The following is a 14,422-nucleotide window of genomic DNA, read 5'->3' on the forward strand; positions in this document are numbered from 1 at the left end:
TGAGCCTGTGCTCTGGAGACTGCGAGCCACAGCTACTGAGCCCACGTGCCACAACTATTGAAGCCCGCGTGCCTAGAGCCCATGCTCCGCATCAAAGAGAAGCCACCGCAACGAGAAGCCTGCACACCACAACGAAGAGTAGCCCTGCTCGCCGCAACTAGAGAAAGCCCGCGCGCAGCAACGAAGACCCAACGCAGCCAAAAATAAATTAAAATAAATAATTAAATAAATTTTTAAAATGACAATCATCTAAAAATGAACACAGAAGTCCCAATACAATGGACATTATTATTTCTGACATTTATTGATTCTAGATTTTTATTGAACTGTCCTTCCGCAAATCTACGATAGATAGATTTTATAATGCTGACCCCCGAGGTACTGGAAGATCTAATGGACTGGCTGGTTCATCAAAGAAGGATGAAACTGCACTTAATATGGCTTTGGTATTAGTGTAGCTTACTGTCTTCTGGGCACGCTGGATATAATAAGATATAAATTCTTCAGGCTTTAATAACACCCACCTTAAAAAACAAAATTAATGAAAATGCTATCTAAAAAGACCTAGTCAAATCATTATGTTATCATTTGTTGATACCTATTCAAAAGATAAAACAATTTTTAGCTTGGATAAAAAAATCCACAAAAATTAAAGAAAAATTTATCCCCAAACTTAATATTAAGATGGAACAATTACTATTTATCTCTTTCTATGTAAAATGAAAGTAAACTATAGCAGGGCTATGTGGAGACAGCTTCTGAAATATTAAAATTTGTTCCATAATCCATAATGTGTTATAGAACTATAATCTATACTGTACAATTGCTTAAATTTTAAAAAAGAAACAAATGAAAGAAGATGCTGAGAAATGAACATTTCAAAGCCCATACTTAGGAAATTTTAGAAGGTAAAAAGAGAAATCCATTAATTATTTTTTTACAAAGGCAAGAGCATTTAGCATAGATCCAAATAACTGGTTCCATCAAATGTCTTGGTAATAATAAGATATCCAAAAAAATTCCCACATATTTGTAAATTAAACAACAGACTTCTAAAGATCTGTGAATCAAAGAGGTTTGCACAGGGAAATTTAAAAAATACTTTAACTGATGACAATGAAAACACAATACGTCAAGATTTATGGGATGAAGCTAAAGAAATTGTTAGAGAAAATTTTACAGCTTTAAATGTTTATATTAGAAAATAAAAAAAGATATAAGATCAATGCTCGAAGCTTCTGCCTTAAGAAACTAGAAAAAGAGGATCAAATTAAGCCATAGGTAAGTATATGAAAGGAAATAATAAGAATAAGAATGGAAATTAATGAATTAGTAAATGGACAAACAATAGACAATCAAAAAAGGTCAAATCCTGGCTCTTTAAAAAGATTAATAAAATTGATAATTCCCCAGGCAAGATTGATCAAGAAAAAAAAAATAGAGAAAACACAAATTATAATTTTCAGGAGTGAAAAAACAGGATATCACTATAAATCCTATAGACGTTATTAAGATAATAAGGATATGTTGTGAATAACTTTATGCCATTTCATCTTGGATGAAATAGACAAACATATCCAAACACAGCTTATAAAAACTGACATAAGAAGAAATAGAAAATCTAAATAGCCCATGTTAATTCAAGAAATTATAATAAAAAATCTTATCACAAAGAGAACTCTAGGTCCAGATGGGGCTCCACAAGTGAATTCTATCAAATGTTTATGGAAGAAATAATACTAATTTTACACAAATTCTTTCAGAAAACAGAGGTTAAGAGAATACTTCTCAACTTCTTTTATAAAGAGAACATAACCTTGATACTAAACCTGACAAGAACATTACAAGAAAAGAAAATTAGAGATCAATATCCCCCATCAACAGAGATGTGAAATCCTTAACAAAATATGTGTAAATAGAATCCAGCAATATACACAAAGGATACTACATCATGACCAACAGAGTTTATCCCAGGAAAGCAAGGTTAATTTAATACTAGGAAAAAAGGCAGTGTTATTCATCATGTTAACAGAATAAAGGAGAAAAATCATATGATCATCTCAGAGATGCAGAAAAAGAACATTTAACAAAATTCAACACCTCTGTATAAAAATAAAATTTCTCAGCAAGCCACAAATACAATGTAGCAGTTGCAGTCTGACAAAGATCATCTATGAAACCTATAGCCAACTTCATGCTTCTGGTGAAACATTAAATCCTCTTCCTCTAATAGTGGAAACAAGGAAGGATGTACGCTTTCATCAAGTCTATTCAATTTTGTATCTAAAGTCTTAGCTAGTGCAATAAAGCAGGAAAAATAAATGAAGAGCATAAAGATTGCAGTTGCTGTTACTCACAGAAAATATTACTGTGCATGTAGGAAACATTATGGAATTTACCAAAAAACCCCCAAAAACAAAAAACCCTCCAAGGCTAATAGAACCAATACATTAATTTATCAAGGTCATGAGATATAAGGTTAATATACAAAAATCAACTGTATTTCTATATTCTGGCAACAAATAATTGAAAATAAAAATTTTAATTATACCTTTTACAATAGTATCAAAAAATATCAAATACCAAGGGAAAAAAATCTAATGAAAGATGTCTAAGACCCCCACTAAAAACTATACAACTTTGCTGAGAGAAACTTGAGAAGACTTAAATAAATGGAGAAATGTATCACATTCATAGATTGGAAGACTCAATATAATTAAGATGTTCATTCTCCCCAAAGTGATCTATAGATTCAGTACAAGCACTACCAAAATTCTGTTTTTTGAAAAAACATATACATATATTTATGCACAAATTTTTGTGTGAACACCTGTTTTCCTGGGTATATACCTATGAGTAGAATCTCTGCATCATCTGATAACTCTATGTTTAACTTTATGAGGAGCTGCCAAACTGTTTTCCAAAGTGTCTGCACTATTTCACTTTCCAACCAGTAATGTTGGCTATTGTTTCTTGTGTCAGACTATGACCAATTGAAGGGAAGAAAACCTGGAGCAGACTCTCTCCCATGTAAAGCAGCCTCATCGTCACTTTCCACCTAGAATCTGCTTGGGATTCTGTGAGGTATGTCTCTACTATTGGCTCAGCTGCCCAATTCTCATCACCTGGAAGGTGGGAAGAAGGTGTCTTCCTCCAAGCATGCTGAGACCCAAGGACCAGAGGAAAGATCACATACTCATTCTCTTCCCTCCCTTATTTCTTTGGGTAATTTTTTGGGGGAGGGGGAGATGAAGGTGTATATTTTTATTTGTTTCATTTTCTTTCATCTTGTTGGGGAGGGGGGAGAAGAACTAACAACTTTTTAAAGTCAGGAGCCTCTCTGCCTTTTAAAAATTCAGCCCCTAAGGAGCCTTGGTGCAAAACTATCAGTAACAGAGGGAGCAATTGAGAACCTTAATTACTTTAAACCCAATACAAATTTGTTGCATTTCTCTTAACTCAAACACAAAGTTTATTAGGCATTTAGCCACTGACTTCCAACCTCCTAAATTGTAGCTGTCCTTCTCAAAGAGATATTCTACCATGTCTGCAGATGGCAGGTTCTGCCCACATTTCTATAGATCGAAGGAATCTCAACTTGTTATTGATTCTGAACTGCTTTCACATGGAAATACATAACTGGCAACTTACCAGCCAGTCACCTTTCTTGGGACTAAAATTTAGAGCATTTTAGAAGTGGCCTTAGGACCTAGCCATTTATCTCCTGTTCAAGCCTTTCTAAAATTTTTGTAGTATTCTGCTTTAAAATACTGTACAATAATTTCTCCTTCTCAAAGGATCTTTGGAATCTTAGAAGAAATCCAACCCTCTCCAAGTCAAGCAATTCAGCAGAAATCCCACTGTCTACTTCTCAGGCTACGAAGGCCAAAAAAGTATAGGGAAAGGAATGGAAACTGGTTTTCTGAATACCAAGGATGGACCAAGTAATATGCTTCACATTTTATAAATATTACATTTAATCTTCAAATAGCCCTATAACAACGGTCCTTTTTATCTCTTTTTTACAGATAAGGAAATGGGCTTAGAGATGCTCATTTTTCCGGATCACTTGAGTAAATAAAGAACCCTGGCTTTGTAGTTAGCATAGCATAATGGTTAGTGGTTAATGCTGTGGAGCTTGATTGTCTGGATTCAAATCCTAACTGTACTGCTTACTGTGCAATCTTGGACAAGTTGCTTTATTTCTTTAAGCCTTGGTTTCCTCCTCATAAAATGCACACAATAGTAGTATCTAACTCAGAGGGCAGTAGCTGTGAGCATGCAATGAGATAATGCTTTGCATTTACAACATGATTTCTGAGTTATGTGTGTTTTTGGATGGTCAGTGGCACCTGCTTCCTTTACGAGTGAAGAGCAATGATTTTCCAGCTCAGAGATGAAGACATGGGAAAAGTGCCCTTATCCTCTGCTTCAGCAAAAAGCAAAAGTTCTCAAACTATCAAGAAATTATCACCACTCAATCACAACTGAATGAAGATGTGAAATAGTTTTTGATAAGATTCTAATGAGGTGATGTCTGGATGTCTTTTTTTCATAGGGAATATTATATTTCTTAATTTGAGCCTAAAGAAGAAAAAATACAGATGTGGCATAGCCCAAGCATTAATGTTGTGTGAGATCAGCTTATGGACCATCAATGGCTCCTACACCAGGCCATAAAGCATGAGTATGTAACTGGAAGCACTCTGATGGTCCAGGCGAGGACAAGTTAATCTGTAGCTGCAGATGCATCCAAAACGTTTTGACAGTGAGAATCACTATCTTCTAGCCCAAAGAGGTATAATAATTGCTCATTTGGCCCAGGCTGCCTATAACATTATGAATATATTAATTCCTTCTAAGATAAATGACTTTTCCTACTTCCCAAATAAGCAGTCAGGAAGTTCTCTTGGCATCAGGAAGACCTTGGTTCCATTTCCACAAGTCACTAAGTCTCTGAGTCTATCTGTTGATTGGATAAAACCACCTACTGAATGGGGAAGTTATAAGAATTAAATGAGATCATACATATAAAGTGCTTAGCATAGTGTCATCAGAACTCAGTCTATGGCAGCTATAAGTATTAGGCCCATTGTAGAAAACTAGAAAGAACAGAAAAGTGTAAGGAATGAAAAAAAAGTCACTAATAATTTCCCCTTCCAAAGGCAGCTACTGTTAACTTTTAGTCAGTCATCTTTTTTCTATATGCAGTTTGTCTTTATATAGATGATATCGTACCACACAAACTATATGCATTCTGTTATTGTTCTGTTTTGTCTTTTTGGCCTATTAATGTAACTTAGATATTTCCCCACACCATTAACAACTAGGAGGTGCTTCTTTTTTTTTTTTTTTTTTTTTTTTTTTGGCGACACACGGGCCTCTCACTGTTGTGGCCTCTCCCGCTGTGGAGCACAGGCTCTGGACGTGCAGGCTCAGTGGCCATGGCTCACGGGTCCAGCCGCTCCACGGCACGTGGGATCTTCCCGGACCGGAGCACGAACCCGTGTCCCCTGCATCAGCAGGCAGACTCTCAACCACTGCACCACCAGGGAAGCCCAGGAGGTGCTTCTTTATGGCTTCTAACAAAATAATTTTTCCTCGTTATGAAGCCCTTGGGAATGATACAGTCCTACCTACCTCATCTTCCTGCCACTTTGGGATCTGACCTCCTGGCCTTGGGAATCCTCAGATCTGTCACCATCATCACTTGGGGCCACTGCAAAGCATCTCCTAAGCGCTTACAGGGTGTTGAGTGTGCAGGACCCCCAAAACCCCAAAGGCAGCATTCTGTCAGCCACAACGTAAGGCAGCGCAGACGGCCTTGCATTTCACAGCCATCTGCTCAACTGCCTCTCAAATTTATCTCCCACACAATATAACAGAAGCTGCTAAAAAAACAAAAACAAAACCCGCAAACCTGCTCATCTGCCTTTAAACTGAAGTTCAAGCTCCTTCTTCCTGGATACCTTTTCTAATACCTTCTCTTCAAAGAAAAAGCAAGATATATTATTTCGCTTAAATATTTTTTAAAACTGCTAGGATATCAAAATTTACTTTGGTTTTCAACATGTGAATTATCCCCACTGTACTGCCCATGCTGATCCACCCCTCATTCTCCACTGATATCATCTCTTGTTTTTTTAGAGAATATAATTATCTATCTAATTATGGAGCCAAAAAATTTACATCTAGACATAGAACCAGTGAAGATCAAAAAATTATATTTCAAGTAAAGACAGTCATTCATAATATTTATTTTGGCCAACTACGTAGCTTGGAGGGGGCTTTGGAGCCACTGTTTGTTATTATTATTGTTCCTATTACGCTTGATCTGAAACAAGCAGTTCTCCAGAAGAGCAATGGCCATGTGACTAGGCGGAGAAGACATGAAAATTAACTGAGAAACAGAAGACTGAGGTTTCTGAAAGGTCTGTCAATGATAAGCTGTGTAACCCCAAGAAGTGCAAACTCACTGAGCCTGTTTCCCCATCTCAAAAACAGGAATAATCAGCTCCACTTTGTCAGCCTTATGGAATTTTTATTCGAAACAAATAAAGCATGTAAAAGTAATTTGTACCTTGTAAAGAGCTATACAAACATAAGGGGGAAAATATTTTGCTTTTAAATAAAACGTCAGGAAGAGAAAGGACAACGTCAAATATCCTGTCTGTTGAATTTAGGACAGTCAACAACTGTCCTAAAGTGCTAAAAACAGATCATTCTGAATAATTCCATCCTTGATTGTCCAATTTCCCTCCACACATGCATCATGCTAATTAAAGGGCTGGCTATCTTCATGCTGGGTTAGAGGAAACTGAAGTGTTGGAACAAAACAGACATGCTATCTCAAGAAGCTGAGACCAGCTAAGGAGGGACTGAGGAAAGTTAAGGAACGAGAGGTAGAAAGGATTAGAATCATTAAGGTTATAAGAATTTAAAACTAGAAAAAAGGTATAAACAGCTTAGAATCTAAAGAAATGTTAAGAGATGGCTTTTCCCAAAGAGGCGAGCCATTATCCTAACCCCTAGACAAGTGGTTTTGTGAAACTATTATATACAGCTCCTCCAGAGCCTGACATTTGATTACATTTAAAATTCATCTTTCACTTCCCTTTTCCTTCCTCCCCCATATACCATGTGTTCTTGCCCTGACCACCTACCTTCCCCTCCTTTGATTCATTTCCATCTCAATCCCTTTTAAATGTCTAGGTCCAGTTCCTCACTGGTTTCCTTAACCTCTCCTTGCCTGGCTCTCCCAGTGCCTACTTCCTACCCTCAGCATCACCCATGCACATTCCTCTTTGGAAAAAGAGGAAAAATCACATCTCACTCCTGTAGAGGAGACTAAGAAAATTATTCAAAGCTATGTTACTTTTTTTTTTTTTAAATAGGAAGATAAGAGCTTTAAATTCCAAGTTGTTTCCCTACGAGGAGGGAGGACGTAGCGGGAGAGAAGCAATGATAGTTCCAAACCCACTCAGACTTGGTCACTGGTGATGGCAGAGGCCCTTCTCATTCCATCCGGGCAGGATCCTCTGGCCAGAGGCATTCAGTCAAAGCAGGTGCGGGGAGGAAAAGAGATAAGCAGGCAGAGACGTGCAGAGATGGAGAGAGAGAAAAAGGGATAAAATAAAGGAAAGAGTTGATGGGGAAAGGGCCAGAGTCAGAAACAAGAAAGGAAGATGGGGGGAAATGGAGCAAGGAATAAAGTAAAAGGGAAAACAGGGCAAGTAAAAGAGGAGGGCTGAAGAGAGAAAGAGGAACAAACCAGGAGGGAGAAAACAGAAGTGGCGGGGGGTAGAGACAAGAGTTGGGATGCAGCGTGGAAGACAGATCGGGTGGAATGGACAGAGCAGGGAGAGAAGAGAGGAAGGGAGTGGGAGAGAATGCCATGCCTAGCCTCGGTCTACGTTTTTACTTCCTTACGCTGTCATCAGGAGCTGCCTTATCTATTTTCACCTCTGGCAGGAGACGCCCGCTGATGTGGGAGCCGGGGCCGCCGATGAGGGACACCACACCGTTGCAGTCCACCGTGCTGTTGCGCTTCACGCTGCGCCGCAGGCTGGGGAAGATGCGCGAGGAGCGGCTGCCCTGGCTGTAGCCGCTGTAGCCGCTGTAGCTGCTGCGGCGCTCGCGGGCTCGGATGGGGATGAAGAGCGAGTCCCGGCGGCCCTCGCTCTCCTCCACCGTGCTGTGCTCGTCGTCCGCAAACTCGTTCTCGGAGCCCGGGTCCCGGAACCGCCCGGGCCCCCTGAAGCTGAAGATGCTGCTTTTGCTGTTGTGGCGGGACAGGAATGGGGAGCCCGGAATGCTGAGCAGTGACTGTAGGGGCAGGAAGAGAGAGAGACAGAGAGGGAGGCATGAGACAGGAAGGGGACCCCGTAGAGGCTGAACAAAGGCTGTCAGCTTCCCCAGCCTGGCCCCATCCTTGCATTCCTGTTAATCAGAACACAGGTGTTTCCAGAAAGCACTTCGGGATGTTGAATTTCTACTGCTTTTCAACACCCATCATTACTCACTTCTCCTTGTCCCAGAACCTTGTGATACACCTGTCTTTGACCTGTTAACCATTCACAAGTTCTAGTCACTGTTCACCCATGTATTGAAAGGATGCTTTTATCTCATGCTCTGTGTATTGAATCCACCAGGAAATACATTCAGTGTCTATTTCTCATTACTATGAGCTCACCTGGAGTGTGCCTTTAATCTACCAAGTTAGATTCTATGCCACACTTGGCAAAAGGAGAGAATTTAAAAGCGCCCAGTCACTTGCCACTCTCTCAATGGGGACCACATGCCCTAGAGGCTAAGAACTATGCCAATAGTGGTTTTTTAGTTCAGTTGAAAATGGTATCTGTCCCCTCCTCCTCCATTTTAAAGTCAACGTTTTTCTCATGAGAAGTTTAAGTATTTGTAAATTATATAATTCCCAGCATTGACATTTTAAAGTCAAACTTGTATTTATCACTTAGAAATTTTTCATCTTTTTCTCCTTCAGCTCATACTTCCATTCCACCTTCCCTAGAGAATTTTATGCTAATGTATATCTTTATGCTTTAATGAGTTTTACTGATCACCTTTCAATACTTTTCTGCAACAAAAAATTATAAATAAACTGTACTTAAAATTAAAAAAAATTTTTCCTGTGACCATGAGTCTCCAAGAAATTTAAAAAATTCTCCTGGATTGTGTTTTTATTACAATTCTCATTAATACAATTGATCACAAATATATTCTACATTTTATAAGTAATTACTAAGCTTAAAAAGAAATTTTATTAAAATATATCTCAATGAGATGAATTTTTTTTCCAATTGGTGTTTAAATATTTGTAGATAGTATTATTTATTATTAGAATCAAACATGGCTCAACAGCAACCCCTCTCTCCCTTCTAATATTATTTAGATTTTAAGTGCTGAGAAACCTTATTCATGTAAATGGTACCTTGGAACAGAAGAATACTGTTATAAACAGTAATGTCACTCAATTCTTTGAACGCCTTCTAAGTTATATGCCAAAATTGCATAGTAAGCTATCTGCAAAATTTATCTTAATGATCTATCAGCTGACAATTAAATCAAGTCCTCTTTCAATTGTGTTGAAAGCAAAGAACTGAAAACCACCCAACTTGCCAAAGGATTTGTATCCAGTGGATAGAAGTATTCCATTTCCTGATTCCTGAGGATATCAAAAAGGCTTTATTTATTATTAACTAATAATTATATCGGTACCTCTTACAAGGGTTATTCTTTTACTTTAAAGGAACCATATTTAACCCAACAGAAAAGGTTGGAATAACCAAAATCTTGTCAGTTTCTATACATCACTGCCAACATTAATTTTTTAATAAAATGATGTGATCACATGCTTTAAAGATATTTTCATCAAAACCTTAAAGCCACAGACTTAGCTCATTTAATTTACAAAAATGCCCACCATATGATCTAATTAGCAAAGCAAGTCCCCAGTGTCAAAGCAATGGGCCAAATCAGACTTATTTTCATTGGAAAAAGTATGACTTCATTTTTCATTTTTAATAAATGTATTAACATGTATCCCAGTGACATCCATCAAGCTCCTGAACTTAAAACATCCCATTGCCCCTGATTATAACTCTATATTTCACTCTTATTAGAAGTATGTAAGAGATAGGTAAATTCAGAAAGCCTTACAATGGGTTTGTTTCCTAGATTGAAGAAAACTTTTTAGACCCTAATATTTTCAACTGTCCCTTTGTTTCGCACCTCCAAAGATTTTTATATCTTAGGGCAATACACCACTTAGGATTTGGGATGAGAGAGAGGTATGCCTTCCTTTTGTAAAGTGGGAGAAGGCTGACTGTGAAAAGAAAAGTGGAAAAGAACTGGTGTGACTTTGGACCACAGGCCTCACCCTAGGCATAGGAAAATGTAACTTAAAGATCTGGAAATCAGGTTCCTTAAAACTGTGCTTAGAAAGTCTTCAAGTGCCCTGAGGGGATGCAATCCCAGTTTGAGGACATCTGCTCTAAAAGAACAAAACCTGACAGTCAACTGACCTCAGACAATCCTCCTTGCTACCCTGAGATACTCAGTTTGCTCAATTATGGCTTTGAAGGAATTTCAAAGTAACTTTTAGCTATATAAGATTTTTGCCTTAGAGTTTAGGCCTTACCCTTCTGGTAAAATGATTCCACTGTGAAAGTTCTTTGTGGGCTAGGACTCTGCCAATATAGTATACATATTAAAAGTGCTAAATAAACATTTTAAAATAATACTTTTGATGATAACCCTGGAATGGCTGTAGGGCTCCTCTTTAATATTTCTGCCCATATCTTTTTTATACCTAGAATTCCACTTCTAGGTCTAGACTCAAAATGAGCCCAGTTCCATTCTCTTCCTATAATGTACAAAGCCCCCATGCCCAGATGGGTACATTTTCTTTGGATATTTCTAGTTTTATCATACTTCACTCTCTAACCTGTATTTCCCTTGTTATGTAGTCTCCTCTTGCCTTGGCTTGAAGCAACTCACAAATCTCTGAGATAATAAATGAATTTGATTACTGGAAACTGCATCAAGAAAACCACTTATCACAGATCATTTTATATAAGTGTTATTGTTAAATACATACTATAGGCTGTATGTAGGCCTCTAAAAAATAGGGTTCAGGTATGCAACATCTCTGACCCCTTTCCTGATCACTCTGACTTGTTTTGCTCTTCTGCCTCATCCCTGCACCAGAGAGGAGGAGCTGCATAGGTTAGATTCTAGAAAGTTCACTGGGTCTCATTTATGAGCGGAAGGTGTCACTGTGTATTAAAAGGGCACATACATGGCCACGTTCCTTCTCCATGCTGTTGAGCTGGTAGAGGCGTCAGCCCCTCCTCCAGCTTATTGCTTGCTATTCCTCATTTCACATATATGTTTGGGCACCCTCACTGATTCATTCCCCTGAACCATTCACAGATCAATGCTAGTATATAATCCGCTACTGGTTTGCAATGAGACGGCAAAAACCTGAGAGAAGCATTTAGAAATTTTAATAGCAAGTAGGCATTTTTACAGCATCTAAGAATGTGATAATTTTTCTAGAAGTTTATTGCAATTATATTTTACAAGAGTATCATTCATGAAGAAATGGGAAAGACAAAAACTGGTCCTTCGCTACAGATAGTTTGAGAAGCACTTCTCTAAACAATGTGGCTGGCCAGAAGATTTGTTAAGTGTTAGAATATACCTATGAGTTTTGGTTTCTTTCTTTCTTTCTTTCTTTCTTTTTTTTAATATTTATTTATTTAGGCTGTGCCGGGTCTTAGTTGCAGCATGCGGGAGCTGGTTCCCCGATCAGGGATCGAACCCAGGGCCCCTGCCTTGGGAGCGTGAAGTCTCACCCACTGGACCACCAGGGAAGTCCCACCTATGATTTTGTTTTAATCAGGTATGGTAAGGTGACAGACACAGAGATAACTGCCTTTGAAAGAAGAGTTTATTACTTACAGTTCCCAAAATAAGGGGGCATGGCATCCTGCACCATGTCATGCCAGGCCACACAGGGCCTCACAGTGGTGGGGGGAGCTGCGTAAGAGGGTCAGTCAGGAGGCAGGAGGAGCGAGGGGAAAAGCCTGGCCCAGAGCCTTTGCTGTGGAAGGGATGGGTGGGGCAGAGCAGATACATTTGAACAAGTTTAAAATTGGATAGTTTGAATAATGTCAAACAGGTTCTGGGCTATAGGAATGGTCCTGGCTCTGGAGTGATTTAGGGCACGGGAAATATTGGCTGGGTGTGTGAATGAGATAACAGGAGGCTGGGGATAAGGGTCTTGGACTGGTTGATCTGCACATGAAAGGCACACTTCCTGGCAAGTTGTTCGCTCTCTCTAGGAATTAAACTAGCACCAAGATGGGGAGCTCCCCCCAGCCAGCAAGGCTCCTAACATGTCAAAGCCCCATAAAATACAGAAAATAAAAAACTGCCTCCCTTCTCACAGCAAGCTTCCCTGGACTGAGTCTGTGATTTTCACAAGGCCAATGTTGGGTGCTGACCCTACCTACTATATTAGGTCTCCATATTAGGAAAGAGGTTTGATTTTTATTTGACAAATGATCATTAAATACCTGTTGTGTGCTAAGTGATGTGGATACAATGGTGAACAAGACATATAACACGGTCCCTGCCCTCTCGAAACCTGCAGCCTCGTAGGAGATATTATATACTATATTAGATCTCATATAGTATATAACACCTGACTATTCTTAACTGACAGGAAAGTGAGAGGAAGTGATGGAAAGATCATGACCAATTCAGTGACCCAGGAACACTTAGGAATCAGGATCCTGAGACAATACACACTAAAAGGAAACAGTTTATCTATTATTCTTTAATTCTTTGTTCCATTCTTGGCAAAAGAGTTGACTGCAATAAATGTGGAAGAAAAGATGAACTTGTCCCATTTCTCCTTGTACCCCTTGTATCTAATCCTGATCTAGCCAATTCCCTAAGGAGACATATCCTGCGGGTAGCCCCCCAGTCTCAATTTTCCTGGACTGGAGGGTTTTAGTTATGACTCAGGACCCGTGGCTCTATTAAATCCTGGGATCCAGGCTAGTGTATGAGATAGGTCCTGTTTTCAAAATCTTTCCTGTCAACAAACCAGGAGCTTCTGGTCCTTTTCAGGCAGTCACATCGCAGCTAACTAAAAATACTACCTTAGATCTAGGTGTTTGCTTGGGAGAATAGCTCTGGGGTGTTCTTGGTTTGAGGGAGTAGCCCTCACATTACACAGAAAAATTAATTGGGAATTTCAGGGCATCCATGTCAGCTGTTTACTGGGATAAGGCTTAACAATGACTGGGATGTTTAGAATGTAATAAATTGATGATTTAAATGTCCTACTTCCATTGCCCTATTTCACCTTTTCTTCACTTTTTCTTTCCAACACAGCAGTTGGTTCTTAAAATGTGGTCTGGGAACTCCTGGGGTCCTTGTGACCCTTTTATTGGGGGGGGTCACAAGATTAAAACTACTTCATAATAATACTAAGATGATGTCTGCCTTTATCACTCTCGTTTTCTCACAGGCATACAGTAGACTCTGTGAGCCTGACAGTTTCACAGAATTTAAAGACTTTTCTTATGAGCTTGATAGAGATAATAATATATGTGATTTTTTAATATTGTGTGTCAGTACTTCGAAGATCTGTATAACTCAGTGAACCAGTATTTCCCAAATGGTCAATGTAAGATGCTACAAGTCTTTCATGAGTTAAAGACCTATAGTGCAAAATACAGCAAAGGATTTTAATGTAACAGAGTGCCAAGTTACTGATACAGTTTCAGCTTCCACATTGCAACTAACCATTTAAAAATCTACCATTATCCAGTTTTGGAAAAGCATCAAAGAAGAATATTCACAATTATCTAAAAAGGCTGTTAAAATATTTCTCCCTTTTCCAACTACATCTGTATGAAAGTAGATTTTCTTTAAATACTTCAACCAAAAAAAACATACATCGCAACAGACTGAATACAGGTATATTCCAGCTATCTTCTATTAACCACAGATTAAAGAGATTCGCAAAGATGTAAACAGTACCATTTTTTACACTAATTTTTTTTTGATCTGGAAAACAGTTTATTTTTTCAAAAATATGTATGATCTGTGTTAAACATATAATGGGTTTATCATTATTATTTTAAATAAATCAGTAAACAAACATTTTAAAATTTCTTAATTATAATTTCTAACACAATAAACTGAAAGCACATTTAAAAAAAGCTCTTTGGGTCCGCCTGCCGATGCAGGGGACACGGGTTCGTGCCCCGATCCCGGAAGATCCCACATGCCGCGGAGCGGCTGGGCCCGCGAGCCATGGCCGCGGAGCCTGTGTGTCCGGAGCCTGTGCTCCGCAACGGGAGAGGCCACAGCAGTGAGAGGCCCG

At 38.8% G+C, this 14,422-nt stretch overlaps 1 protein-coding gene across 1 annotated transcript in view; it reads right to left on the reverse strand.

Annotated features, from left to right (window-relative positions):
• Positions 1-14,422, reverse strand: part of SCN8A (sodium voltage-gated channel alpha subunit 8) — a gene marked incomplete at its 3' end in the record, with an annotated part of 175,754 nt that overhangs the window by 48,782 nt on the left and 112,550 nt on the right. Inside the window, exon 12 of the mRNA XM_081248591.1 lies at positions 7,930-8,325. Coding sequence (XP_081104717.1) covers positions 7,930-8,325 — 396 coding nt within the window. The remainder of the gene's footprint in view (positions 1-7,929; positions 8,326-14,422) is intronic.

This window comes from Mesoplodon bidens, assembly GCF_964165515.1.
Source record: "Mesoplodon bidens genome assembly, chromosome: 11".
NCBI classification, from domain to species: domain Eukaryota; kingdom Metazoa; phylum Chordata; class Mammalia; order Artiodactyla; family Ziphiidae; genus Mesoplodon; species Mesoplodon bidens.